The sequence below is a fragment of the Eptesicus fuscus genome, chromosome 15 (genome assembly GCF_027574615.1).
Source record: "Eptesicus fuscus isolate TK198812 chromosome 15, DD_ASM_mEF_20220401, whole genome shotgun sequence".
Classification (NCBI taxonomy): domain Eukaryota; kingdom Metazoa; phylum Chordata; class Mammalia; order Chiroptera; family Vespertilionidae; genus Eptesicus; species Eptesicus fuscus.
Window position 1 is genome coordinate 17,204,976 of NC_072487.1, and position 25,822 is coordinate 17,230,797.

The 25,822-nt window shown below is 45.2% G+C and overlaps 5 protein-coding genes across 5 annotated transcripts; all 5 read right to left on the reverse strand.

Annotated features, from left to right (window-relative positions):
- Positions 1-918: 918 nt before the first annotated feature.
- LOC129151668 (interferon omega-2-like) lies at positions 919-1,506 on the reverse strand. Its single transcript, XM_054727373.1, has one exon. It carries the CDS (start codon positions 1,504-1,506, stop codon positions 919-921), a length of 588 nt encoding a protein of 195 aa, XP_054583348.1.
- Positions 1,507-4,950: 3,444 nt separating this feature from the next.
- LOC129151559 (interferon omega-1-like) lies at positions 4,951-5,466 on the reverse strand. Its single transcript, XM_054726726.1, has one exon. It carries the CDS (start codon positions 5,464-5,466, stop codon positions 4,951-4,953), a length of 516 nt encoding a protein of 171 aa, XP_054582701.1.
- Positions 5,467-13,201: 7,735 nt separating this feature from the next.
- On the reverse strand, positions 13,202-13,789 carry LOC129151666 (interferon omega-2-like). The gene has a single exon (XM_054727371.1). The coding sequence runs from the start codon at positions 13,787-13,789 to the stop codon at positions 13,202-13,204; it is 588 nt and encodes a 195-aa protein (XP_054583346.1).
- Positions 13,790-17,233: 3,444 nt separating this feature from the next.
- LOC129151560 (interferon omega-1-like) lies at positions 17,234-17,749 on the reverse strand. Its single transcript, XM_054726727.1, has one exon. The coding sequence runs from the start codon at positions 17,747-17,749 to the stop codon at positions 17,234-17,236; it is 516 nt and encodes a 171-aa protein (XP_054582702.1).
- A 7,383-nt stretch (positions 17,750-25,132) lies between these two features.
- On the reverse strand, positions 25,133-25,720 carry LOC129151669 (interferon omega-2-like). Its single transcript, XM_054727374.1, has one exon. It carries the CDS (start codon positions 25,718-25,720, stop codon positions 25,133-25,135), a length of 588 nt encoding a protein of 195 aa, XP_054583349.1.
- Between the last annotated feature and the right edge of the window lie 102 nt (positions 25,721-25,822).

Genomic DNA, 25,822 nt, shown 5'->3' on the forward strand with positions numbered 1-25,822 from the left:
CACAACAGTTGTGAAGAACACAGAGCGGCCACTCCACAGTTGCTCTCTCCCTGTGGCTTTTCTTCTGATTAGAAACCTTGAAGGGGAAACCACAACAGACCTAGAGGCGGGGAGGGCGGGGCGGGAAGGGAGTGAATACATCCAGTGAAGCAGGACTGGGAGACTGTGGTAGGAGGAGGCCCAGATGCCAATATCAGCCAACAAATCCCGTGTATCCTTTCCACTTCGCTCTAAAGACCCCTCCCCGATATCCCTGCCCTCTCCTCCTCGCTGACGGAATGGAAACCGGTTACAATTCTGACATAAGCACCGAACATCCTCCATGTTTCCCAGGGCTCTTCTCCATTCCATGCGTTTCCAGCTTTCCATAGCACTTTCTGAGAGGTGGGGGACTGTTCTAAACGACTTAAAAAGGAGTGCTATTTTGAGATAGATTCAAAAAATAAGGATTTAGGTTTTCAGAAGTAAAACACTCACGAAATTTTCTTTGATGAGAATTGAATAAATAAAGCAAAATGCAAATTTAATAATTTTAAAAAGTTACATGTTTTGTAAATTTTAATTCAAGGTAAGAGCAAATATTGGTTATATAAATACATAAATATGATAAGATGAAAGAATAAATAATAAATAAATAAATAACCATTTATGACCATTTATAACCAAAAATAATAAATAACAATCAAGAATAAATAATAAATATATAAATAACAATAGAGAACCATTCAGGCAGTAACCTATGAGGAACTATTGACCCAGGAGCCGAATTTTGTAACATTTTCTCGCTTAACACTTGACAGAAGATTTGTTGAGTAAAAGTCAATAAATTCTGTGACTGAAGCAGATAGAAGAGCCTTTGCACATGACCCAGGACATATGGGCAAAGGTGAGGTGGCGCATTCACCCATGAGAATCCTCTCAGGGCGATCCCACGTCTCCGTCCTTATTTCTCAGCCTTTCTTGCAAGGCTCTTGTTGAGGAGAAGGATCTCATGATTTCCACTCTGACAACTTCCCAGGCGCAGTCACTGTATTTCTTCTCCTTCAGGTAGAGACGGAGGCCCTGGAAGTACCTCTTCAAGGCCAGGGTAGGGCCCTGCGTGGCCAGGGCAGATCCCTCCTCTCCCATCTCCCCCGCCCAACAGGAGTCCAGGTCTTCCAGCTGCCGATGGAGTCCTGAGCGCAGTTGGTCCACGAGGGTCATGTTCCAGGTGACAGAGGAGTTCTCTGTGGGCAGGAGGTCGGAGATCTGCTGGAGCATCTCGTGGAGGACAGAGAGGGCCTGGGCCTTCTGGACCTGGCTGCCATCCACCGTTGCCCGGGGGAAGCTGAAGTGCTTTCTGTCCTTCAGACAGAAGAGAGGGGAGATGGTGCTCATGTGGCTCAGAAGCACTAAGTTCTCCCTGCTGAGCAGGACGTGGTCCTGAGGCGGGTCACAGCCCAGAGCTCCCCCGGGGCCAGAGCTGAACAGCACCAGGGCCGTGAGTAGCGAGAGCAGGAGGGCCATGGGCAAAGGAGGGTGCTGCTGGCCTGGCTGAGCTGGGCGTCTGGTGAACAACCTTGGGCCAGAAGTTCTCCAATGACCTTCTTTCTAGGCAGGGCCCTTAAATAGGGAACACCACAATTTTCATTTTCTAAGCATTTCTTTCCACTTTCACTTCCTTTTTTGTTTTCTTTTAGGTGGTCTAAGAAGATGTCATCAATCTGCAATATTAATTTTCTGTTTTAAATTCCCAACAAACTTTTTTAAAGTATATTTTATTGATTTTTTTAAAGAGAGGAAGGGAGAGGGACAGAGAGTTAGAAACATCGGTGAGAGAGAAACATCAATCAGCTGCATCCTGCACACCTCCCACTGGGGATGTGCCCGCAACCAAGGTACATGCTCTTGACCAGAATGAAACCTGGGACCTTTCAGTCCATAGGCCGACGCTCTATCCACTGAGCCAAACCGGTCAGGGCTCCCAACAAACTTTAGATGTGTCGTCTGGGCCCCGTGTTGCTCTCCTCACTCTGCACAGGGAGTCACGCTCCCTCATCCGTGTGGGCTTGTGTGTTTTGTCAGGTCCTTGCTGGCCCACATGTAGTCCATAAGCTCTTTAGAACCAAGGGCTGAGTTTTCTTTACTGTTGTGTTCCCTGCAGAGGCTGAGGTTTTTACTGACTGCGTTTCGGGGATGTTTCTCCTCTAGAACCCATTCCTGCAGGGCCACGTGGTTATGCTTCATGAGGGCCACTGGCTCAGGACTTGTGTAGTCATTGCCATTTCCTTCCAGCGTTTGTAACTGGTTGTTAGTGCTCCTCAGGCTGTGCAAATACCCCCAGAAGGAATCCGGGTTCTTTGCTGGTGGCTGTAGGTGTGGAGATTCTCATCACAAGATAGTAATATTCTCCCAGCGCCACCCCATTCCCGAGGCCGAGATCAGCTCTAGTAACCATGTGCCTCTGAGTGACAGTGTCCTCAACTATAACTCTCCTGGACTCCCCGCTGAGGGCAGGCTCACCCCATCCTGAGGTCCTTAGAAACCTCCCCAGGCAGAGGGGCTTGTGTCTTTGTGGCAAATGATGGGTCAGCATCCTCCTGCTTCCCCCGGAGGGTGTGTGTGAAGGACCCTTGTTCTCGGTGGTGACCTGCTCCTCTCCTGAGCCAGGACCCAGGTGTCAGTGGTGTCCACAGCCCTAACGCTGACAGCAAAGGTTTGTTTTGTCTAAGTGGGTGGAGGCATTCGTTATCCGTTTGCAATCATTGATCTTCAGTGGGCCAGTAATTTGTTTTGGCAAGTGCAGCTTTATTATTGAATTCTCTTTTTAAATTATTGAACACATTGAACTCAGAATTTCTGAGCTGGGCACGGGAGATTCAATGACGACGTCTCTCAGAAGAAACTTGTAGAACAGAAACTGGTGAACTTCAGCTGCTCATTCAGCCTGTGCGTTTCTATTGGGCTTCTCTGGTCACCCCTCTGTCTCCTGCTCAGGATGCAGGGCAGTGAGGCTCAGGCTGCTAACTCAGGTAGTAAGAGCCTTCAATTCTTAATTATACAAAGTGTTTCATTTAAATGTAAATAACCACATTGTCATTACAGAGTGTTTTACTGGGCATAGTCTGTGTTGCTCCTCTGACATGATTTTCTACTTCATCCTGAGGTTCATATAAAGGGAAGTAAAGAAAGTCAAAGGGACTTCACCATTTTTCTCTATAATTATCATGACGTCAGACTTTTCATTTCTCATTTCAACTCTCCTAGAAAGCAAAATTGACAGTTGTTTGTGGCAAAAATGAAAGAAATAGAATTCTGCATGTCCTAAAAGAGAAAGGAGTGAAGTGACTTCTGATGACGAGAGGACAAAGTGTAAGTGGGCAGAATGGACTGCAGCCCCGCGGGGTGCTGGTGCTGTGGCAGAGGGAGGATGGAGCCAGCCCTGAGCTACACCGAGGGTGAATTCAACCTTCTCAGTAATCCTGTTTGTATTAAACTTGTTTACACCACTATATGCAGTGTAAATCTGGAGCAATGAATTATTTGGAAGGTACCACAAATCCAAGGTCAAACCCTTAAGGAGTTTAAGACAAAGGCTGATCTGGAAGAGCCCATTAAAAGACAAGGAGAGAATTGGACATGGGATTTATGAACCAAGGAGGGGCCACACCATGAGAGCACTGAGCAGGGAGGGTGGGGTGCCAACGGATTCCAAGTTCCACTTCAAATGCCAGTGGATTGCTGTCTGGCTCTGTATGACATCACCAGTGTGGTCTGAGTCTATAGAACTGGCTTTAAGTTCTAAGGAAAAGTAGACAACATTCCTTTTAAATGGTTTTCATGAGTAGAATTTTCTGACAGTTGAAACAGGTTTGTTGCTGGCACTGGAGTAACCGTGGTCCCTCCAATTCCCAGCGGGCTGCTGTGGGGTCAGGGTCCCCTGGGCTGGGGACACTGCTGTTGGCCACGTCTCTGTGGGAGAGCTCTGCTCTCAGCATCCACTTCCATCTTCTCCCCCTCGGAACCAGAATGATCTGCAGAAACAGGTGACTCAGTGCAGGCCCTTCCCATTGTTCCCCTCCTGAGGGCCTGCCTGTTCCCGTCCAGGCTTTACCTGCCTCTGTTCTGCCCAGTTCTCACACTGCTGCTGACTTTCACCTCCTTCCTGCTCCTAGGTGGGCTCTGTGTCCTGTTCCCTGATCACCAGATCGGAGTCTGCTTCTCACCTCTTTGCACTGAGTGCATCACCTAAGACAGGTGCAGCCCCACTGCTGGGAGCATCAGTGATACTGCCCTGTACAGTCGTGGAAACGTCCCAGGTGATCCACCCTCATTTCTCTCTGTACAACTGGGTAGAATAGAATCAAGTTCCCAGAAAACTTTAGCTACACACGCTGAGTTGACCAAGTTCCCAAATAGAAGGTGCCCATGACCTACAATCATTGTTTACACAAGAGCCAAACATAAGAGTCTTCTGATCAGGAATGCTTGCATTGTTCTCTTCTACAAACGCAAGACAAAGTTCTCTAATGACCAACCAACGTCTGGATAGGTTTCTGTTGATCAGTTACAAGAGCCAGCGTGAACTTAACTGCCAAATGTCTTTAACCAAACATTATCCTGAAGAATCTTTTCATTAAAAAAATATTGGAATTTATAGTTTGGAAATAGCAAATAGTCCCTCCCCCTGCACCACCACTGTCCCCAAAAATTAAACAGTAAAAAAAAAAAGTGATAAAATTATTTATTTAAGAGGCAGATCATGTACCTCTCTCTAAACATAATTTTGTAAATTCATGATGTAAAAGATATTTTTAAAATAACCCCTTGATTTTAAGTCAGGTATTTCTCAGCTGGTGCAGAAATCTGAGTGGAGATTATTTAGGGGCTTGGCAAACAATGCAGTTGAAGAGAGAGAGTCAGTCACCATAGACATTTATTGTGAATTTGCTGACTTTCCTTTGAGGATTGTTACATGATTCCAACGCGTAGTGTAATTTCCACTCTAACGACCTCCCAGGCACAGGCGCTGTATTTCTTCTCTCTCAGGTAGTTATGGATGCTTTGGAAGTACTTCCGGAGGAGAATTCCCAAATTGGAACAATCCCGATTTTCTCCTTCCCTCTGCTCCAGGTGCTCCAGGCTGTGATGAAGGCTGGAGAGGAGTTGAGAGACGAGGGTGTGGTTCCATGCATCGAGGCTGTGCTGTGTTGTAAAGAGGTTGACGATGTGCATGATCATCGGATGTTGGAGACAGGTGCGTTCTGTCTTCTGCATCTGGGTGATTGTAGTCCCATTCCAAGGAAATTTGAAGTCGTTTCTGTCATCCAGGCATAGGTGAGGGCGGGTCCTTTGCAGTTGCCTCAAAAGATTGAAAACTCGCAGGTTGTCTCCTCTATGGATCCAAAGTAAGTCCTCCTCAAGAGAGCTAACAGGGCTGGAGCAGAGCATGGCCCCTGCCACCAGCCACAGGTGGATCTGGGCCATTGGGAATTGCAGTGATTCAGGGCACTACCGCCAGGGGGAGTCGCGGGAACAATTAGCAGCAACTTTCCTTGTTGGGATTTCTAGAAAGCGCGGTTCTCCAACGGGCCGCCAGAGGGCGAGGAGGAGGCCTTTCTGAAGCTGCTTTTGGGGAAGTTCAGTCAGTCTGGTCTGAGAGCAGAGAAGCTGGCCGGGCTGCTCTGGGCTGCTCTGTGCTGCTTTAATACTGAAGGCAGAGCCTCCATGGGGAGGCCGCCGCTGCTGCAGACGGGGCTCTGCGCTTCCCCAGGAGCTTGGGGCTTTCCTTCTGCGCGGAAGCTCCAGCGAGGCCATTGGTACCGAGAACCCGTGTGCTGCGGGCCCAGAGGCGGGGATCAGAGCGTGTTGGGCGGTTTGTGGGGAATCGGGGCACTTTCTGCGCGGGATGCGCCCGGATTCGGAGCCGGGACCGCGGGGAGGACGGGCGACGGCCCCGCGCTGGGGACGCTGCGGGGGGAGCTGGGCCCGGGAGTGGCGGCTCCCAAGGCTCTGGGGCTTTCGGTGATGTGACCACGTTACAGAGTTAGAGAGCCGTGGAGGGAAGTTAAACAAACTGGGAAGTGCGAGCATTAAAACGGCTCTTCCTGAAGCTACTCAAAATATTACAATATTTTAATATTAAATATTAATATGAAGCCCAGTATTTAAAAATATTTTGTATTAAAGCATCACTTAATTAAATTTTTAAAATAGTTGAAAAGTTTAGTATTAAATAAATATCGCTGTAAATTTTAAATATATTTTAAACGTTGAAACTATTAACACATTCTCCCAAACTTTAAAAAATATTTAAATATTAATTTAAATATCTACATAAAATTTAAAATATTTCAATCTTCAGACATCCTTCTATTAGAATTTTAAAATACTTATATATTGATTATTAACTAAGTATTAACTAAAAATTTTAAATGTTTTACTTTTTTACATTCACGCTATAAAAACTGCATGTATGAAACTTGCACTTTATTTCAGCTGTATTTTATTTGTACCAGAACCAGGATTTAGTGTAATTTTACTGTCTTGGCTGGAAAGGAAGCAAACACTTGAGTGTTTTCAGGATGACTTGTTGTCAGCCTGGCCTGCCTGGCTCAGCGCTGGAGCTTCAGCCTGTGAAGCAGGAAGTGCTGGGTTCATCCCTGGTCTGGGCACAGGTCCTGGTTGCAGCTAGATCCCTGGGTGGGGCTTGCAGGAGGCAGCCTATCAGTGTTTCTCATCATTGACATTTCTCTCTCTCCCTCCACCTTCCTCTCTGAAATCTATTCAAGTGTTTTATTTAAGATGTTATTTTTAATAAAAGGGATTACTTGTGTTCAGTTGAGAGTATTGCCCTGTTGGACCGTTTCTTGTTACCACGTGACAATGGTGAGTCATTTTTCTTTCATTTCACTTTACTGAAACGTCATCACAGGACCTCACATTGAATGAATTGTTAAAAGTATAAATTGGTGTTGTGTGCAGGCTGGAGAGGACAGTTAGCAGGACCGATCTTTTCCTTTCTTTGGTTAGCATTTTGTAGACTGAATGGAACTTGCTAAAATGATATTTGCACCGTGCCGCACCCCTTTCCTCCCTAAGCCTGTCAGGGACTTGCAAGTGGAAGGTCATTTCGTGTCTCTAAAATGTTGCTATTTTGTTAATCATGGATGTCCTGGCATTAATTCATTGGTTGTTTTTTTTTTATTTTAAAAAATATGTATTTTATTGATTTTTTATAGAGAGTTAAAAACACCAATGAGAGAGAAACATCAATCAGCTGCCTCCTTAACACCCCCTACTGGGGATGTACCCACAACCAAGGTACATGCCCTTGACTGGAATTGAACCTGGGACCCTTCAGTCTGAAGGCCGATGCTCTATCCACTGAGCCAAACTGGTTAGGGCAATTCATTTTTTAGTATTTCCTGGAAGTATTGTGTATCTTGATGACTCAGATGTGAGTCCTTCTTAAACTGTGCTTTAGGGAAGTACTCTGCCCTTCTACTAAACCAGGAAGGAGCTTTTAAATTAGTTTTGTGATCTTCAAGGTCTGAAAACCTAGGTATGTCCCATTTCTCATCAGCAGCACCCTCTGCCTCTTTCTTGTCTGTTTTATGTTTTCCTGTGCCTCCGATAACATCCCCAGAGGTGGTCTGCCTCTGAGGCTGAAAGAAGGGATTCTTTAGCTCACTGTTACTACTCACAGAACAGCAGTGCTTTGTCAGGAACCTTTCCTCAGAGCTGGTTCTCTGCAGAGTGGGCTCTGAGATTCCTCTGGTTCTTGTGCCAGGCACTGATCTCTGTGTAACTCAGTGCTGTCCAATTTCCCATCGCCTTTTATTGAAGGGCCTGTCTTACTCTGTTGTATGCTCTTGCCTCCTTTGTCAAACATTTATTGTGGGTAATATCATGGGTCTACTTCTCTGGTCTCTGTTCTGTTCCAGTGATCTATATGCCTGTTCTTGTGCCAGTCCCAGGCAGTTAAGATTACAGTGGCTTTGCAGTATAACTTGATAGCTGGTATTGTGATTCCTGCAAGTTTGTTCTTCTTTCTCAAGATTGCTTTGGCTATTTGAGGTCTTGAGTATTTGTTCTGATTCTGTGAAATATGCTGTTGGTAATATAATAGGGATTGCATTGAATCTATAGATTGCTTTGGTTACTATGGACGTTTTAATGATGTTAATTCTAAAGTCCATGAACACTGTATGTTCTTCCACTTATTTATACATTCCTCTATTTCTTTTGTTCAATGTTCTGTGATTTTCCGAGTACAAGTCTTTTACCTCCCCGGTTAAGTTTATTTCTAGGTATCTTAATTTTATGGGCACTATGGTAAATTGAAATGTTTGTTTAGTTTTTCTTTCTGAGAATTCATTATTGGTATATAACGCCATAGAGTAAAGAAAACCTGTTCAATAAATGGTTCTGGGATCAATGGAAAGCCACATGGAAAAGAATGGACTGGGTTACAGTTTGTCCCCATGAATCAAACTTAACTCAAAGGGGATCAAGTACATAAATAGAAGGTCTCACACAATAAAATCAATCGAAGAAAGCATAGGTACTAAATGTATGGGCCTTGGCTGTAGAGAACATTTTATGAACTTGACTTTAAAGGCAGGTGAAGGAACGGCAGAAATAAATGAATGGGACCATATCAAACTAACCAGCTTCTGCACAGCAATAGAGACTGACAACAAAACGAAGAGGCAACCAATGAATGGAAGATAATAGTTGCAAAGAATAGCCCCGACCAAGGTGTAATACCCAAACTATATAAAGAACTCACAAAACTCAACACTGAACGAACTACCCAATTAGAACGTGGCCAGAGAACCTGAGTAAACCTCTCTCCCAAGAAGAGATACAAACATCAAACAGATCTATGAAAAGATGTTCAATGTCATTAGCAATTAGGGAAATGCAAATCACAACTACAGTGAGACACCACCTCACACCTGTTAGAATGGCTGTTATCAACCAGACGAGTAATAAGTGTTGGAGAAGTTGTGGAAATAGGGGAACCCTCATTCACTGCTGGTGGGAATATAGACTGCTGCAGCCACTATGGAAAACAATCTGGCAATTTCCCCAAAAATTTAAGAACAGAGCTACCTGCCATATGACCCAGCAATACCTCTCTTGCATGTATACCCGAGAAATCGAAAACTCGTACACACTAAGATATATGCACCCCTCTGTTCATTGTAGCATTATTCACTGTGGCCAACACATGGAGACCACCAAGGTGTCCATCAATAGAGAATTGGCTAAAGAAGACGTGGTACGTAGACACAATGGAATAGAAATAAGAAAAGATGAAATCCTGCCATTTGGGACGACGTGGACGGGTCCTGAGAATATTATGCTATGTGAAATCAGTGTGGCGGACAAAGCTGAGCACCACGTGATCTCATCTGTGGGATGTCACACTAAACTCATGCACACAAACCGTAGTGTGGGGGTTGTCAGAGGGAACAGTGTGGAAGGCGGGGAGTGAAGGGGGACTAATATATAGTGACAGAAGAGGATTTGACTTTGGGTGGTGTGCATACCGTACAATATACAGATCTTGTAACAAATCCACACCTGAAACCTATATGATCCTATGAACCAATGTCACCCCAATACATTTTTTAAACGAAAGAAAGAGAAAAAGGAATAAATAAACAAATCTTTAAATCACTCACACGGTGTTGCAGAGAATGTTCACACGTGGCTTTATGTCAGGTAGAAATGATATAACCCAATTGAACAGAGTATCTGCGGTTATAGAGATACAGGTTTAGAAATCCACTGGGCGCTACAGTATTTTACCTTAAATCCTTGTGATGATTAATTTTATGTTTCAATTGGATTGGAATGTAATCCTTTGGGAACAAGGAATGGGAATCACACCAATCAACTCACAAAAGACTCCCTTTAACTAAGAACACCAAATTAATCATACTATCTAGCAAAATCATGGATGTTACTCATTCTCAATGTGCATTTCATATGATTAGTGAATCTATCCGTAACTTGGGTCATCTGCTAGTAAATATCATTACTACTCAAGATGACATAGAAGTGGTCGATGTCTCTTAGTGGTTAGTGTTGACCCACCCATGGAAAGGTCGAGGACTTGATTCCAGCTCAAGGGCATGTACCTAGGTTTCAAGTTCAATCCCCGGCCTAGTCAGCTGGCAAGCAGAACTAAACTATCATATCTCTCTCTCTCATATTGATGTGTCCTCTGACTCCCTTCCTTGGTCTCTGAACATCCATTTAAATAATCAATATAAGAATGACATTATTGAGCACCTCCTATGGTGTATGCAGTCTTCTAAGCATATTAATTCACTAGAGGCCTGGTGCACGAAATTCGTGCACGGCGGCTTGGGGGAGGGGTGGTTCCCTCAGCCCAGCCTACACCCTCTCCAATCTGGGATCCCTCTCACAATCCAGGACTGCTGGTTCCCAACTGTTCGCCTGACTGCCTTCCTGATTTCCCCTAACTGCTTCTGCCTGCCAGCCTGATCACCCTAACCACTCCAATGCCAATCTGATTAATGTCTAACTGCTCCCCTGCCAGCCTGTTTGCCCCCAACTTACCTCCTCTGCCAGCCTGGTCACCCCTAACTGCCCTCCCCTGCAGGCTTGATCACCTCTAACTGCCCTCCCTTGCAGGCCTGGTGCCTCCCAACTGCCCTCCCATGCTGGCCATCTTGTGGTGGCCATCTTGTGTCCACATGGGGGCAGGATCTTTGACCACATGGCGGCATCCATATTATGTGTTGGAGTGATGGTCAATCTGCATATTACTCTTTTATTAGATAGGATAGAGGTCTGGTGCATGGGTGGGGGCCAGCTGGTTTACCCTGAAGGGTGTCCTGGATCATGGTGGGGGTTCCCTTGGTGCGTGGGGCGGCCTGAGCGAGGGGCCTGTGGTGGTTTGCAGACCAGCCACACCCCTTGGCAACCCAAGCGGAGGTCCTGGTATCTGGAATTTATTTACCTTCTGCAATTGAAACTTTGTAGCCTGGAGTGGAGCCAAGCCTCCTGATCGCTCCATTGCCAGCAGCCATTTCTGTTGGGGTTTGTGTATATCTTTTATAATTGAAACTTTGTAGCCTTTTGCGGAGGCCTGGGCCGGCCAGGGTGTGCGGAAAGCAGGGGGCAGCCCTAGCCTCCTTCCCTTTCCAGTTCCGTGGCTGCCGCCATTTCTGTTTGGATTTGTTTACCTTCTATAATTGAAACTTTGTAACCTTGAGTGGAGGCTTAGGCCGGGGAGGGCAGGAGGAAAGCTTGGCTTCATCTGTTGCCTGGGAAACCCAAGCCTCCCTCCTGCTTTCTGTGGCTGTAGCCATCTTGGTTGGGTTTATTTGCATACTTGCTCTGATTGGCTGGTGAGCGTGGTTGGTGGGCATGGCTTGTGTGTGTAGCGGAGTGATGGTTAATTTTCATATTACTCTTTTATTAGGGAGGATGGTTCATTCCTTTGAACACTCTTTGAAAACATGCATTTATAAAACAGGAGTTTCTCAAGCACCTTCATGTGTCAGTCTTGTTCTTATAACTTAGTACACATGAGTTAAAAGAGCCAGATGTAGTTCCTTTCATTATTTCTTTTTTATGAAGACGAAGAAGACAAAGCCACAGAGAGATTAGCTTTCCCAATTTCAGAGCAATACTTGAGAATCTAGGAGTGCCGACTCCATAGTCTAAGCTCTTCACATTCTAGGAATTTCCCTCTTCACAAGAACAAAGAGGCTACTGAGAATCAGAGCATCCTATCTCCAGGACAGTGGTTGTGATGGTTAATTTTATGTGTCAACTTGGCTAGGACAACCACCAGTCATCCTGAATTTTGCCTTAAAATGTACCTGGAGGTAGAGAAGCGTAAATGTACCAGCCCAGGTGATCACAGTTTAGACCAGCAGAACTCAAATGGTCAAACAACCTATTTGTAACTTAAGAGTAACACAGTTGACTTCCATTAAATCTGCAAAGCAAGTAGCAAGGATCCTAATGTTGGAAAGGTGATAGGCAAAGAAAGGAAGGAAAAAGTCGAGAACTTGCAAGATTTTTTTCTCCTAAACTGGTCCATGAAGTAGAGGAGTAGAGGAGAGAAAGATAAAGGATAAAAATGTATTAAAATATTACCCACAATTTATTCACAAGTGAACTGAAGCATTGGCGAGGTCATCTGAGACACAGATTCAAGAAATCCTCCCAAACTGGTCCTCTCCCTGCTCTCTAAGATAGTCACACAGCACACACGCAGTTATGTGCATTTGGCTGACTCCCTTCCCTGCCCTCATTGGAACTGGCATTTGCTCAGGGCCCAGAACACCCATCAGCACACTCCTAGAAGCAGAACTGTCCACAACAGTTGTGAAGAACATAGAGCGGCCCCTCCACAGTTGCTCTCTCCCTGTGGCTTTTCTTCTGATTAGAAACCTTGAAGGGGAAACCACCACAGACCTAGAGGCGGTGAGGGCGGGGCGGGAAGGGAGTGAATACATCCAGTGAAGCAGGACTGGGAGACTGTGGTAGGAGGAGGCCCAGATGCCAATATCAGCCAACAAATCCCGTGTATCCTTTCCACTTCGCTCTAAAGACCCCTCCCCGATATCCCTGCCCTCTCCTCCTCGCTGACGGAATGGAAACCGGTTACAATTCTGACATAAGCACCGAACATCCTCCATGTTTCCCAGGGCTCTTCTCCATTCTATGTGTTTCCAGCTTTCCATAGCACTTTCTGAGAGGTGGGGGACTGTTCTAAAGGACTTAAAAAGAGAGTGCTATTTTGAGATAGATTAAAAAAATGAGGATTTAGGTTTTCAGAAGTTAAAAACTCAAGAAGTTTTCTTTGGTAAGAATAGAATAAATAAAGCAAAATGCAAATTTAATAATTTTAAAAAGTTACATGTTTTGTAAATTTTAATTCAAGGTAATAGCAAATATTGGTTATATAAATACATAAATATAATAAGGCGAAAAAATAAATAATAAAAAAATAAATAACAATAAATAACAATTCAGGCAGTAAACTATCAGGGACTGTTAACCCAGAAGCTGAATTTTTTAACATTTTCTCACTTAACATTCTGACAACCGATTTACTGAGTAAAATTCAATAAATCCTGTGACTGAAGCAGATAGAAGAGCCTTTGCAGATGACCCAGGACATATGGGCAAAGGTGAGGTGGCGCATTCACCCATGAGAATCCTCTCAGGGCGATCCCACGTCTCCGTCCTTATTTCTCAGCCTTTCTTGCAAGGCTCTTGTTGAGGAGAAGGATCTCATGATTTCCACTCTGACAACTTCCCAGGCGCAGTCACTGTATTTCTTCTCCTTCAGGTAGAGACGGAGGCCCTGGAAGTACCTCTTCAAGGCCAGGGTAGGGCCCTGCATGGCCAGGGCAGATCCCTCCTCTCCCATCTCCCGCGCCCAGCAGGTGTCCAGGTCTTCCAGCTGCCGATGGAGTCCTGAGCGCAGTTGGTCCACGAGGGTCATGTTCCAGGTGACAGAGGAGTTGTCTGAAGGTAAGAGGTCAAAGATCTGCTGGAGCATCTCGTGGAGGACAGAGAGGGCCTGGGCCTTCTGGACCTGGCTGCCATCCACCGTTGCCCGGGGGAAGCTGAAGTGCTTTCTGTCCTTCAGACAGAAGAGAGGGGAGATGGTGCTCATGTGGCTCAGAAGCACTAAGTTCTCCCTGCTGAGCAGGACGTGGTCCTGAGGCGGGTCACAGCCCAGAGCTCCCCCGGGGCCAGAGCTGAACAGCACCAGGGCCGTGAGCAGCGAGAGCAGGAGGGCCATGGGCAAAGGAGGGTGCTGCTGGCCTGGCTGAGCTGGGCGTCTGGTGAACAACCTTGGGCCAGAAGTTCTCCAATGACCTTCTTTCTAGGCAGGGCCCTTAAATAGGGAACACCACAATTTTCATTTTCTAAGCATTTCTTTCCACTTTCACGTCCTTTTTTGTTTTCTTTTAGGTGGTCTAAGAAGATGTCATCAATCTGCAATATTAATTTTCTGCTTTAAATTCCCAACAAACTTTTAAAAAATATATATTTTACTGATTTTTTACAGAAAGGAGGGGAGAGGGACAGAGAGTTAGAGACATCAGTGAGAGAGAAACATCGATCAGCTGCCTCCTGCAGACCTACCACTGGGGATGTGCCCGCAACCAAGGTACATGCTCTTGACCAGAATCGAACCTGGGACCTTTCAGTCCACAGGCCGACGCTCTATCCACTGAGCCAAACCGGTCAGGGCTCCCAACAAACTTTAGATGTGTCATCTGGGCCCCATGTTGCCCTCCTCACTCTGCACAGGGAGTCAGGCTCCCTCATCCGTGTGGGCTTGTGTGTTTTGTCAGGTCCTTGCTGGCCCACATGTAGTCCATAAGCTCTTTAGAACCAAGGGCTGGGTTTTATTTCCTGTTGTGTTCCCTGCAGAGGCTGAGGTTTTTAGTGACTGCGTTTCGGGGATGTTTCTCCTCTAGAACCCATTCCTGCAGGGCCACGTGGTTATGCTTCACGAGGGCCACTGGCTCAGGACTTGTGTAGTCATTGCCATTTCCTTCCAGCGTTTGTAACTGGTTGTTAGTGCTCCTCAGGCTGTGCCGATACCCCCAGCAGGAATCCGGGTTCTTTGCTGGTGGCTGTAGGTGTGGAGATTCTCATCACAAGATAGTAATATTCTCCCAGCGCCACCCCATTCCCGAGGCCGAGATCAGCTCTAGTGACCCTGTGCCTCTGAGTGACAGTGTCCTCAACTATAACTCTCCTGGACTCCCCGCTGAGGGCAGGCTCACCCCATCCTGAGGTCCTTAGAAACCTCCCCAGGCAGAGGGGCTTGTGTCTTTGTGGCAAATGATGGGTCAGCATCCTCCTGCTTCCCCCGGAGGGTGTGTGTGAAGGACCCTTGTTCTCGGTGGTGACCTGCTCCTCTCCTGAGCCAGGACCCAGGTGTCAGTGGTGTCCACAGCCCTAACGCTGACAGCAAAGGTTTGTTTTGTCTCAGTGGGTGGAGGCATTCGTTATCCGTTTGCAATCATTGATCTTCAGTGGGCCAGTAATTTGTTTTGGCAAGTGCAGCTTTATTATTGAATTCTCTTTTTAAATTATTGAACACATTGAACTCAGAATTTCTGAGCTGGGGACGGGAGATTCAATGACGACGTCTCTCAGTAGAAACTTGTAGAACAGAAACTGGTGAACTTCAGCTGCTCATTCAGCCTGTGCGTTTCTATTGGGCTTCTCTGGTCACCCCTCTGTCTCCTGCTCAGGATGCAGGGCAGTGAGGCTCAGGCTGCTAACTCAGGTAGTAAGAGCCTTCAATTCTTAATTATACATAGTGTTTCATTTAAATGTAAATAACCACATTGTCATTACAGAGTGTTTTACTGGGCATAGTCTGTGTTGCTCCTCTGACATGATTTTCTACTTCGTTCTGAGGTTCATATAAAGGAAAGTAAAGAAAGTCAAAGGGACTTCACCATTTTTCTCTATAATTATCATGACGTCAGACTTTTCATTTCTCATTTCAACTCTCCCAGAAAGCAAAATCGACAGTTGTTTGTGGCAAAAATGAAAGAAATAGAATTCTGCATGTCCTAAAAGAGAAAGGAGTGAAGTGACTTCTGATGATGAGAGGACAAAGTGTAAGTGGGCAGAATGGACTGCAGCCCCGCGGGGTGCTGGTGCTGTGGCAGAGGGAGGATGGAGCCAGCCCTGAGCTACACCGAGGGTGAATTCAACCTTCTCAGTAATCCTATTTGTATTAAACTTGTTTACACCACTATATGCAGTGTAAATCTGGAGCAATGAATTATTTGGAAGGTACCACAAATCCAAGTTCAAACCCTTAAGGAGTTTAAGACAAAGGCTGATCTGGAAGAGCCCATTAAAAGACAAGGAGAGAATTGGACATGGGATTTATGAACCAAGGAGGGGCCACACCATGAGAGCACTGAGCAGGGAGGGTGGGGTGACAACGGATTCCAAGTTCCACTTCAAATGCCAGTGGATTGCTGTCTGGCTCTGTATGACATCACCAGTGTGGTCTGAGTCTATAGAACTGGCTTTAAGTTCTAAGGAAAAGTAGACAACATTCCTTTTAAATGGTTTTCATGAGTAGAATTTTCTGACAGTTGAAACAGGTTTGTTGCTGGCACTGGAGTAACCGTGGTCCCTCCAATTCCCAGCGGGCTGCTGTGGGGTCAGGGTCCCCTGGGCTGGGGACACTGCTGTTGGCCACGTCTCTGTGGGAGAGCTCTGCTCTCAGCATCCACTTCCATCTTCTCCCCCTCGGAACCAGAATGATCTGCAGAAACAGGTGACTCAGTGCAGGCCCTTCCCATTGTTCCCCTCCTGAGGGCCTGCCTGTTCCCGTCCAGGCTTTACCTGCCTCTGTTCTGCCCAGTTCTCACACTGCTGCTGACTTTCACCTCCTTCCTGCTCCTAGGTGTGCTCTGTGTCCTGTTCCCTGATCACCAGATCGGAGTCTGCTTCTCACCTCTTTGCACTGAGTGCATCACCTAAGACAGGTGCAGCCCCACTGCTGGGAGCATCAGTGATACTGCCCTGTACAGTCGTGGAAACGTCCCAGGTGATCCACCCTCATTTCTCTCTGTACAACTGGGTAGAATAGAATCAAGTTCCCAGAAAACTTTAGCTACACACGCTGAGTTGACCAAGTTCCCAAATAGAAGGTGCCCATGACCTACAATCATTGTTTACACAAGAGCCAAACATAAGAGTCTTCTGATCAGGAATGCTTGCATTGTTCTCTTCTACAAACGCAAGACAAAGTTCTCTAAATACCAACCAACGTCTGGATAGTTTTCTGTTGATCAGTTACAAGAGCCAGCGTGAACTTCACTGCCAAATGTCTTTAACCAAACATTATCCTGAAGAATCTTTTCATTAAAAAAATATTGGAATTTATAGTTTGGAAACAGCAAATAGTCCCTACCCCTGCACCACCACTGTCCCCAAAAATTAAACAGTAAAAAAAAAAGTGATAAAATTATTTATTTAAGAGGCAGATCATGTACCTCTCTCTAAACATAATTTTGTAAATTCATGATGTAAAATATATTTTTAAAATAACCCCTTGATTTTAAGTCAGGTATTTCTCAGCTGGTGCAGAAATCTGAGTGGAGATTATTTAGGGGCTTGGCAAACAATGCAGTTGAAGAGAGAGAGTCAGTCACCATAGACATTTATTGTGAATTTGCTGACTTTCCTTTGAGGATTGTTACATGATTCCAACGCGTAGTGTAATTTCCACTCTAACGACCTCCCAGGCACAGGCGCTGTATTTCTTCTCTCTCAGGTAGTTATGGATGCTTTGGAAGTACTTCCGGAGGAGAATTCCCAAATTGGAACAATCCCGATTTTCTCCTTCCCTCTGCTCCAGGTGCTCCAGGCTGTGATGAAGGCTGGAGAGGAGTTGAGAGACGAGGGTGTGGTTCCATGCATCGAGGCTGTGCTGTGTTCTAAAGAGGTCGACGATGTGCGTGATCATCTGATGATGGAGACAGGTGCGTTCTGTCTTCTGCATCTGGGTGATTGTAGTCCCATTCCAAGGAAATTTGAAGTCGTTTCTGTCATCAAGGCATAGGTGAGGGGGGGTCCTTTGCAGTTGCCTCAAAAGATTGAAAACTCGCAGGTTGTCTCCTCTATGGATCCAAAGTAAGTCATCCTCAAGAGAGATAACAGGGCTGGAGCAGAGCATGGCCCCTGCCACCAGCCACAGGTGGATCAGGGCCATTGGGAATTGCAGTGATTCAGGGCACTACCGCCAGGGGGAGTCGCGGGAACAATTAGCAGCAACTTTCCTTCTAGGGATTTCAAGAAAGCGCCGTTCTCCAACGGGCCGCCAGAGGGCGCAGGAGGCCTTTCTGAAGCTGCTTTTGGGGAAGTTCAGTCAGTCTGGTCTGAGAGCAGAGAAGCTGGCAGGGCCCAGCAGGGCCGCTCTGTGCGGCTTTAATACTGAAAGCAGAGCCTCCATGGGGAGGCCGCCGCTGCTGCAGACACCGCTCTGCCTGCGCCTGGCCGCGGACGCTGCTCCGAGGAAGCCCGCACGGAGCCTGGCCTCGGCTGCGCTTCCCCAGGAGCTTGGGGCTTTCCTTCTGCGCGGAAGCTCCAGCGAGGCCATTGGTACCGAGAACCCGTGTGCTGCGGGCCCAGAGGCGGGGATCAGAGCGTGTTGGGCGGTTTGTGGGGAATCGGGGCACTTTCTGCGCGGGATGCGCCCGGATTCGGAGCCGGGACCGCGGGGAGGACGGGCGACGGCCCCGCGCTGGGGAAGCTGCGGGGGGAGCTGGGCCCGGGAGTGGTGGCTCCATAGGGCTCTGGGGCTTTTGGTGGTGTGTCCACGTTACAGCGTTAGAGAGCCGTGGAGGGAAGTTAAACTGGGAAGTGCGAGCATTAAAACGGCTCTTCCTGAAGCTACTCAAAATATTACAATATTTCAATATTAAATATTAATATGAAGCCCAGTATTTAAAAAATATTTTATATTAAAGCATCACTTAATTAAACTTTTAAAATAGTTGAAAAGTTTAGTATTAAATAAATATCACTGTAAATTTTTAAATATATTTTATATATTTATTTATTTTTTCTTCAATTTTTTTTATTAAGGAATTATATGTGTACATATCTTACTTAAATATATTTTAAACGTAGAAACTAACACATTCTCCCAAACTTTAAAAAATATTTAAATATTAATTTAAATATCTACATAAAATTTAAAATATTTTAATCTTAAGACATCCTTCTATTAGAATTTTTAAAATACTTATATATTGAATATTAACTAAGTATTAACTGAAAATTTAAAATGTTTTAATTTTTTACATTCAGGCTATAAAAATTGCATGTATGAAACTTGCACTTTATTTCAGCTGTATTTTATTTGTACCAGAACCGGGATTTAGTGTAATTTTACTGTCTTGGCTGGAAAGGAAGCAAACACTTGAGTGTTTTCAGGATGACTTGTTGTCAGCCTGGCCTGCCTGGCTCAGCGCTGGAGCTTCAGCCTGTGAAGCAGGAAGTGCTGGGTTCATCCCTGGTCTGGGCACAGGTCCTGGTTGCAGCTAGATCCCTGGGTGGGGCTTGCAGGAGGCAGCCAATCAGTGATTCTCATCATTGACATTTCTCTCTCTCCCTCCACCTTCCTCTCTGAAATCAATACAAATGTTTTATTTAAGATGTTATTTTTAATAAAAGGGATTACTTGTGTTCAGTTGAGAGTATTGCCCTGTTGGACAGTTTCTTGTTACCACGTGACAATGGTGAGTCATTTTTCTTTCATTTCACTTTACTGAAACGTCATCACAGGACCTCACATTGAATGAATCGTTAAAAGTATAAACTGGTGTTGTGTGCAGGCTGGAGAGGACAGTTAGCAGGACCGATCTTTTCCTTTCTTTGGTTAGCATTTTGTAGACTGAATGGAACTTGCTAACATTATATTTGCACCGTGCCGCACCCCTTCCCTTCATAAGCCTCTCAGGGACTTGCAAGTGGAAGGTCATTTCGTGTGTCTAAAATGTTGATATTTTGTTCATCATGGATGTCCTTGCCTACTTCATTATTTTGTATTGCCTGGAAGTATTGTGTATCTTGATGACTCAGATGTGAGTCCTTCTTAAACTCTGTGCTTGAGGGAAGTACTCTGCCCTTCTACTAACCCAGGAAGGAGCTTTTGAATTAGTGTTGTCATCTTCAAGGGCTGAAAACCTAGGTATGTCCCCTTTCTTAACAGCACCACCCTCTGCCTCTTTCTTGCCTGTTTATGTTTTCCTGTGCCTCCGATAACATCCCCAGAGGTGGTCTGCCTCTGAGGCTGAAAGAAGGGATTCTTTAGCTCACTGTTACCACTCACAGAACAGCAGTGCTTTGTCAGGAACCTTTCCTCAGAGCTGGTTCTCTGCAGAGTGGGCTCTGAGATTCCTCTGGTTCTTGTGCCAGGCACTGATCTCTGTGTAACTCAGTGCTGTCCAATTTCCCATCGCCTTTTATTGAAGGGCCTGTCTTACTCTGTTGTATGTTTGTGCTCCTTTGTCAAATATTAATTGTTTGTAATATCATGGGTTTACTTCTGGGGTCTCTGTTCTGTTCCAGTGATCTATCTGCCTGTTCCTGTGCCAGTCCCAGGCAGTTAAGATTACAGTGGCTTTGCAGTATAACTTGATAGCTGGTATTGTGATTCCTCCAAGTTTGTTCTTCTTTCTCAAGATTGCTGCGGCTATTTGAGGTCTTCTTTTGTTCCATATAAATGTTTGGAGTATTTCTTGTAGATCTGTGAAATATGCTGTTGGTATTTTAATAGGGATTACATTGAATCTAAGATTGCTTTGGGTAGTATGGACATTTTAATGATGTTAATTCTAAGAGTCAGTGAACACTGTATGTTCTTCCACTTATTTATACATGCCTCTATCTCTTTTGTTCAATGTCCTGTGATTTTCTGAGTACAAGTCTTTTACCTCCCCGATTAAGTTTATTCCTAGGTATCTTAATTTTATGGGCACTATGGTAAATTGGAGTGTTTGTTTAGTTTTTCTTGCTGAGAATTCATTATGGGTATATAACGCCATAGAGTAAGGAAAACCTGTTCAATAAATGGTTCTAGGATCAATGGAAAGCCACATGCAAAAGAATGGACTGGGTTACAGTTTGTCCCATGAATAAAACTTTACTCAAAAGGGATCAAATAAATAAACACAAGTTCTCACACAATAAAATCAATAGAAGAAAGCATATGTACTAAATGTATGGGCCTTGGCTGTAGAGAACATTTTATGAACTTGACTTTAAAGGCAGGTGAAGGAACGGCAGAAATAAATGAATGGGACCATATCAAACTAACCAGCTTCTGCACAGCAATAGAGACTGACAACAAAACAAAGAGGCAACCAATGAATGGGAGAGAATATTTGCAAACAATAGCTCCGACAAAGGTGTAATACCCAAACTGTATAAAGAACTCACAAAACTCAACACTGAACGAACTACCCAATTAGAACGTGGGCACAGAACCTGAATAGACACCTCTCCCAAGAAGGCAGACAAACGTCCAACAGATATATGAGAAGATGTGCATGGTCACTAGCCATTAGGGAAATGCAAATCACAACTACAGTGAGACACCGCCTCACCCCTGTTAGACAAGTAATAAGTGTTGGAGAGGCTGTGGAACAGGGGGAACGCTCATTCACTGCTGGTGGGAACATAGACTTCTGCAGCCACTACGAAAAACAGGCTCTGAATTCCCCCCAAAATTAAAAACAGAGCTACCTACCATATGACCCAGCAATCCCTCTCTTGCATATATATGGGAGAAATGAAAAACTTATTCATTGCAGCATTATTTTTAAATATATATATTTTATTGATTTTTTGACTGAGAGGCAAGGAGAGGGACTGAGAGTCAGAAACATCGATGAGAGAGAAACATCCATTAGCTGCCTCCTGCACACCCCCTGCTGGGGATGTGCCCGCAACCAAGGTACATGCCCTTGACCAGAATCGAACCCGGGACCCTTCAGTCTGAAAGCCTATGATCTATCCACTGAGCCAAACCGGTCAGGGCTCATTGCAGCATTATTCACTGTGGCCAACACATGGAGACAACCAAGGTGTTCGTCAATAGAGAATTGGCTAAAGAAGACGTGGTACATAGTCACATGGAATAGAAATAAGAAGAGATGAAATCCTGCCATTTGGGACGACGTGGACGGGTCCTGAGAATATTATGCTACGTGAAAAAGCTAAGCACCATATGATCTCAAATGTGGGATGTCACACTAAACTCTTGCACACAAACAGTTGTGTGGGGGTTGTCAGAGGGAAGGGTCTGGGAGGGTGGGGAGTGAAGGGGGACTAATATATAGTGACGGAAGAGGATTTGACTTTGGGTGGTGTGCATACCGTACAATATACAGATCTTGTAACAAATCCACACCTGAAACCTGTATGATCCTTTGAACCAATGTCACCCCAATACATTTTTTAAACAAAAGAAAGAGAAAAATGAGTAAATAAACAAGCCCTTAAATCACTCACGCGGTGTTGCAGAGAATGTTCACACGTGGCTTTATGTCCGGTAGAAATGAAGTAACCCAATTGAACAGAGTATCTGCGGTTATAGAGATACAGGTTTAGAAATCCACTGGGCGCTACAGTATTTTATCTTAGCTCCTTGTGATGATTAATTTTAGGTTTCAGTTGGATTGGACCATGAGGAGCCCAGACACTTGGCCAAACTTTCTGAATGTGTCTGTGAGGGTGTTTTGGTCTGAGACTGACAGTTAAGTAGATGGACTGGGAACAGCTATTGTTCTCCCTAATATGAGTCCACCTCATCTAACCAGTTGAAGGCCTTGAATAGAACATAATGGCTGACCTTGGAATAAGAAAACAGTAAATTAGCTAAATCCTATGTAACAAAACTTACAGCAAAGGGGAGGATGAAGGGCACAGTAGGGGTAAGGAGAAGGCACAGCTGTCTGCCCTGTCTGGGGGATAAAGGAGAGTAACTTTTGTCCCCTGGCCAACCTTCAGCTCTGCAAAACCAGCCACATGATTATTGTTTCATCAGATGTAATCGTTTGGGAACAAGGAATGGGAATCACACCAATCAACTCACAAAAGACTCACTTTAACTAAGAACACCAAATTGCTAATACTATCGAGCAAAATCATGGATGTTACTCATTCTCAATGTGCATTTCATATGATTAGTGAATCCATCAGTAATTTGGGTCATCTACTAGTAAATATCATTACTACTCAAGATGACATAGAAGTGGTCGATGTCTCTTAGTGGTTAGTGTTGACCCACCCATGGAAAGGTCAAAGGTTTACTTCCACCTCAAGGGCATGTACCTAGGTTGCACGTTCAGTTCCCGGCCTAGTCAGCTTGCAAGTAGAACCCAACCATTCATGCAGTAACCTATCATATCTCTCTCTCACATTGATGTTGTCCTCTGTCTCCCTTCCTTTGTTTCTGAAAATCAGTTTAAATAATAAATATAAGAATGACATTATTGAGCACCTCCTATGCTGTAGGCACTCTTCTAAGCATATTAATTTATGGTTCATTCTTTGAACACTCTTTGAAAACATGCATTTATAAAACAGGAGTTTCTCAAGCACCTTCATGTGTCAGTCTTGTTCTTCTAACTTAGTGCACATGAGTTAACAAAAGAGGCAGAAGTGGTTCCTTTCATTATCCCTTTTTTATGAAGAAGAAGACAAAGCCACAGAGAGATTAGCTTTCCCAATTTCAGAGCAATACTTGAGAATCTAGGAGTGCTGACTCCCCAGTCTAAGCTCTTCACATTGTAGGAATTTCCCTCTTCACAGGAACAAAGAGGCTGCTGAGAATCAGAGCATCCTATCTCCAGGACATGGGTTGTGATGGTTAATTCTATGTGTCAACTTGGCTAGGTCAACCACCGGTCATCCTGAATTTTGCCTTAAAATGTACCTGGAGGTAGAGAAGCATAAATGCAGCAGCCCAGGTGGTCCCAGTTTAGACCAGCAGAACTCAAATGGCCAAGCAACCTATTTGTAACTTAAGAGTAACACAGTTGAACTCCATTAAATCTGCAAGCAAGTAGAAAGGATGCTACCATTCAACAGGTGATAGGCAAAGAAAGACTGGAAAAAGTCCAGAATTGGCAAGTTTCTCTCCTTCTGAACTGGTCCATGAAGTAGAGTAGGAGAGGAAAGATAAAGGATAAAAATGTATTAAAGTATTACCCACAATTTATTTACAAGTGAATTGAAGCCTTGGCTAGGTCATCTGAGGCACAGATTAGCAGTGATGGGCATCCTTTTGAGCCTGGTGTGTCAACCTTCGCCAAAAAACTGAGCATAACTCGGGTAGTGTGTCACTTTGAGGAAAAAACTAACTCCAAGACTCTAGTCGCAAATGTTTCATCCTCAGGAGCAGCAAATGTTTCATCCTCGGCATGCGGCCGCGTGTCATCAGAAATGCTACGCGTGTCAGTGCTGACACGCGTGTCATAGGTTCGCCATCACTGGTTTAGAGAAATCCTCCCAAACTGGTCTCTCTCCCTGCTGTCAGAGATAGTCACACAGCACACACGCAGTTATGTGCATTTGGCTGACTCCCTTCCCTGCCCGCATTGGAACACTGGCCTTTGCTCAGGGCCCAGAACACCCATCAGCACACTCCTAGAAGCAGAACTGTCCACAACAGTTGTGAAGAACACAGAGCGGCCCCTCCACAGTTGCTCTCTCCCTGTGGCTTTTCTTCTGATTAGAAACCTTGAAGGGGAAACCACAACAGACCTAGAGGCGGTGAGGGCGGGGCAGGAAGGGAGTGAATACACCCAGTGAAGCAGGACTGGGAGACTGGTAGGAGGAGGCCCAGATGCCAATATCAGCCAACAAATCCCGTGTATCCTTTCCACTTCGCACTAAAGACCCCTCCCTGATATCCCTGCCCTCTCCTCCTGGCTGACGGAATGGAAACCGGTTACAATTCTGACATAAGCACCGAACATCATCCATGTTTTCCAGGGCTCTTCTCTATTCCATGCGTTTCCAGCTTTCCATAGCACTTTCTGAGAGGTGGGGGACTGTTCTAAAGGACTTAAAAAGGAGTGCTATTTTGAGATAGATTCAAAAAATAAGGATTTAGGTTTTCAGAAGTAAAACACTCACGAAATTTTCTTTGATGAGAATTGAATAAATAAAGCAAAATGCAAATTTAATAATTTTAAAAAGTTACATGTTTTGTAAATTTTAATTCAAGGTAAGAGCAAATATTGGTTATATAAATACATAAATATGATAAGATGAAAGAATAAATAATAAATAAATAAATAACCATTTATGACCATTTATAACCAAAAATAATAAATAACAATTAATCAAGAATAAATAATAAATATATAAATAACAATAGATAACCATTCAGGCAGTAACCTATGAGGGACTATTGACCCAGGAGCTGAATTTTGTAACATTTTCTCGCCTAACACTCTGACAGAAGATTTGTTGAGTAAAAGTCAATAAATTCTGTGACTGAAGCAGATAGAAGAGCCTTTGCACATGACCCAGGACATATGGGCAAAGGTGATGTGACACATTCATCATGAGAATCCTCTCAGGGCGATCCCACGTCTCCGTCCTTATTTCTCAGCCTTTCTTGCAAGGCTCTTGTTGAGGAGAAGGATCTCATGATTTCCACTCTGACAACTTCCCAGGCGCAGTCACTGTATTTCTTCTCCTTCAGGTAGAGACGGAGGCCCTGGAAGTACCTCTTCAAGGCCAGGGTAGGGCCCTGCGTGGCCAGGGCAGATCCCTCCTCTCCCATCTCCCGCGCCCAGCAGGTGTCCAGGTCTTCCAGCTGCCGATGGAGTCCTGTGCGCAGTTGGTCCACGAGGGTCATGTTCCAGGTGACAGAGGAGTTCTCTGGGGGCAGGAGGTCGGAGATCTGCTGGAGCATCTCGTGGAGGACAGAGAGGGCCTGGGCCTTCTGGACCTGGCTGCCATCCACCGTTGCCCGGGGGAAGCTGAAGTGCTTTCTGTCCTTCAGACAGAAGAGAGGGGAGGTTGTGCTCATTTGGCTCAGAAGCACTAAGTTCTCCCTGCTGAGCAGGACGTGGTCCTGAGGCGGGTCACAGCCCAGAGCTCCACCGGGGCCAGAGCTGAACAGCACCAGGGCCGTGAGTAGCGAGAGCAGGAGGGCCATGGGCAAAGGAGGGTGCTGCTGGCCTGGCTGAGCTGGGCGTCTGGTGAACAACCTTGGGCCAGAAGTTCTCCAATGACCTTCTTTCTAGGCAGGGCCCTTAAA

Excerpts from the sequence above, each read along its gene's own strand:
- LOC129151560 (XM_054726727.1), bottom strand. The coding sequence starts at position 17,749 with ATGGCCCTGATCCACCTGTGGCTGGTGGCAGGGGCCATGCTCTGCTCC.
- LOC129151666 (XM_054727371.1), bottom strand. The coding sequence starts at position 13,789 with ATGGCCCTCCTGCTCTCGCTGCTCACGGCCCTGGTGCTGTTCAGCTCT.
- LOC129151669 (XM_054727374.1), bottom strand. The coding sequence starts at position 25,720 with ATGGCCCTCCTGCTCTCGCTACTCACGGCCCTGGTGCTGTTCAGCTCT.
- LOC129151668 (XM_054727373.1), bottom strand. The coding sequence starts at position 1,506 with ATGGCCCTCCTGCTCTCGCTACTCACGGCCCTGGTGCTGTTCAGCTCT.
- LOC129151559 (XM_054726726.1), bottom strand. The coding sequence starts at position 5,466 with ATGGCCCAGATCCACCTGTGGCTGGTGGCAGGGGCCATGCTCTGCTCC.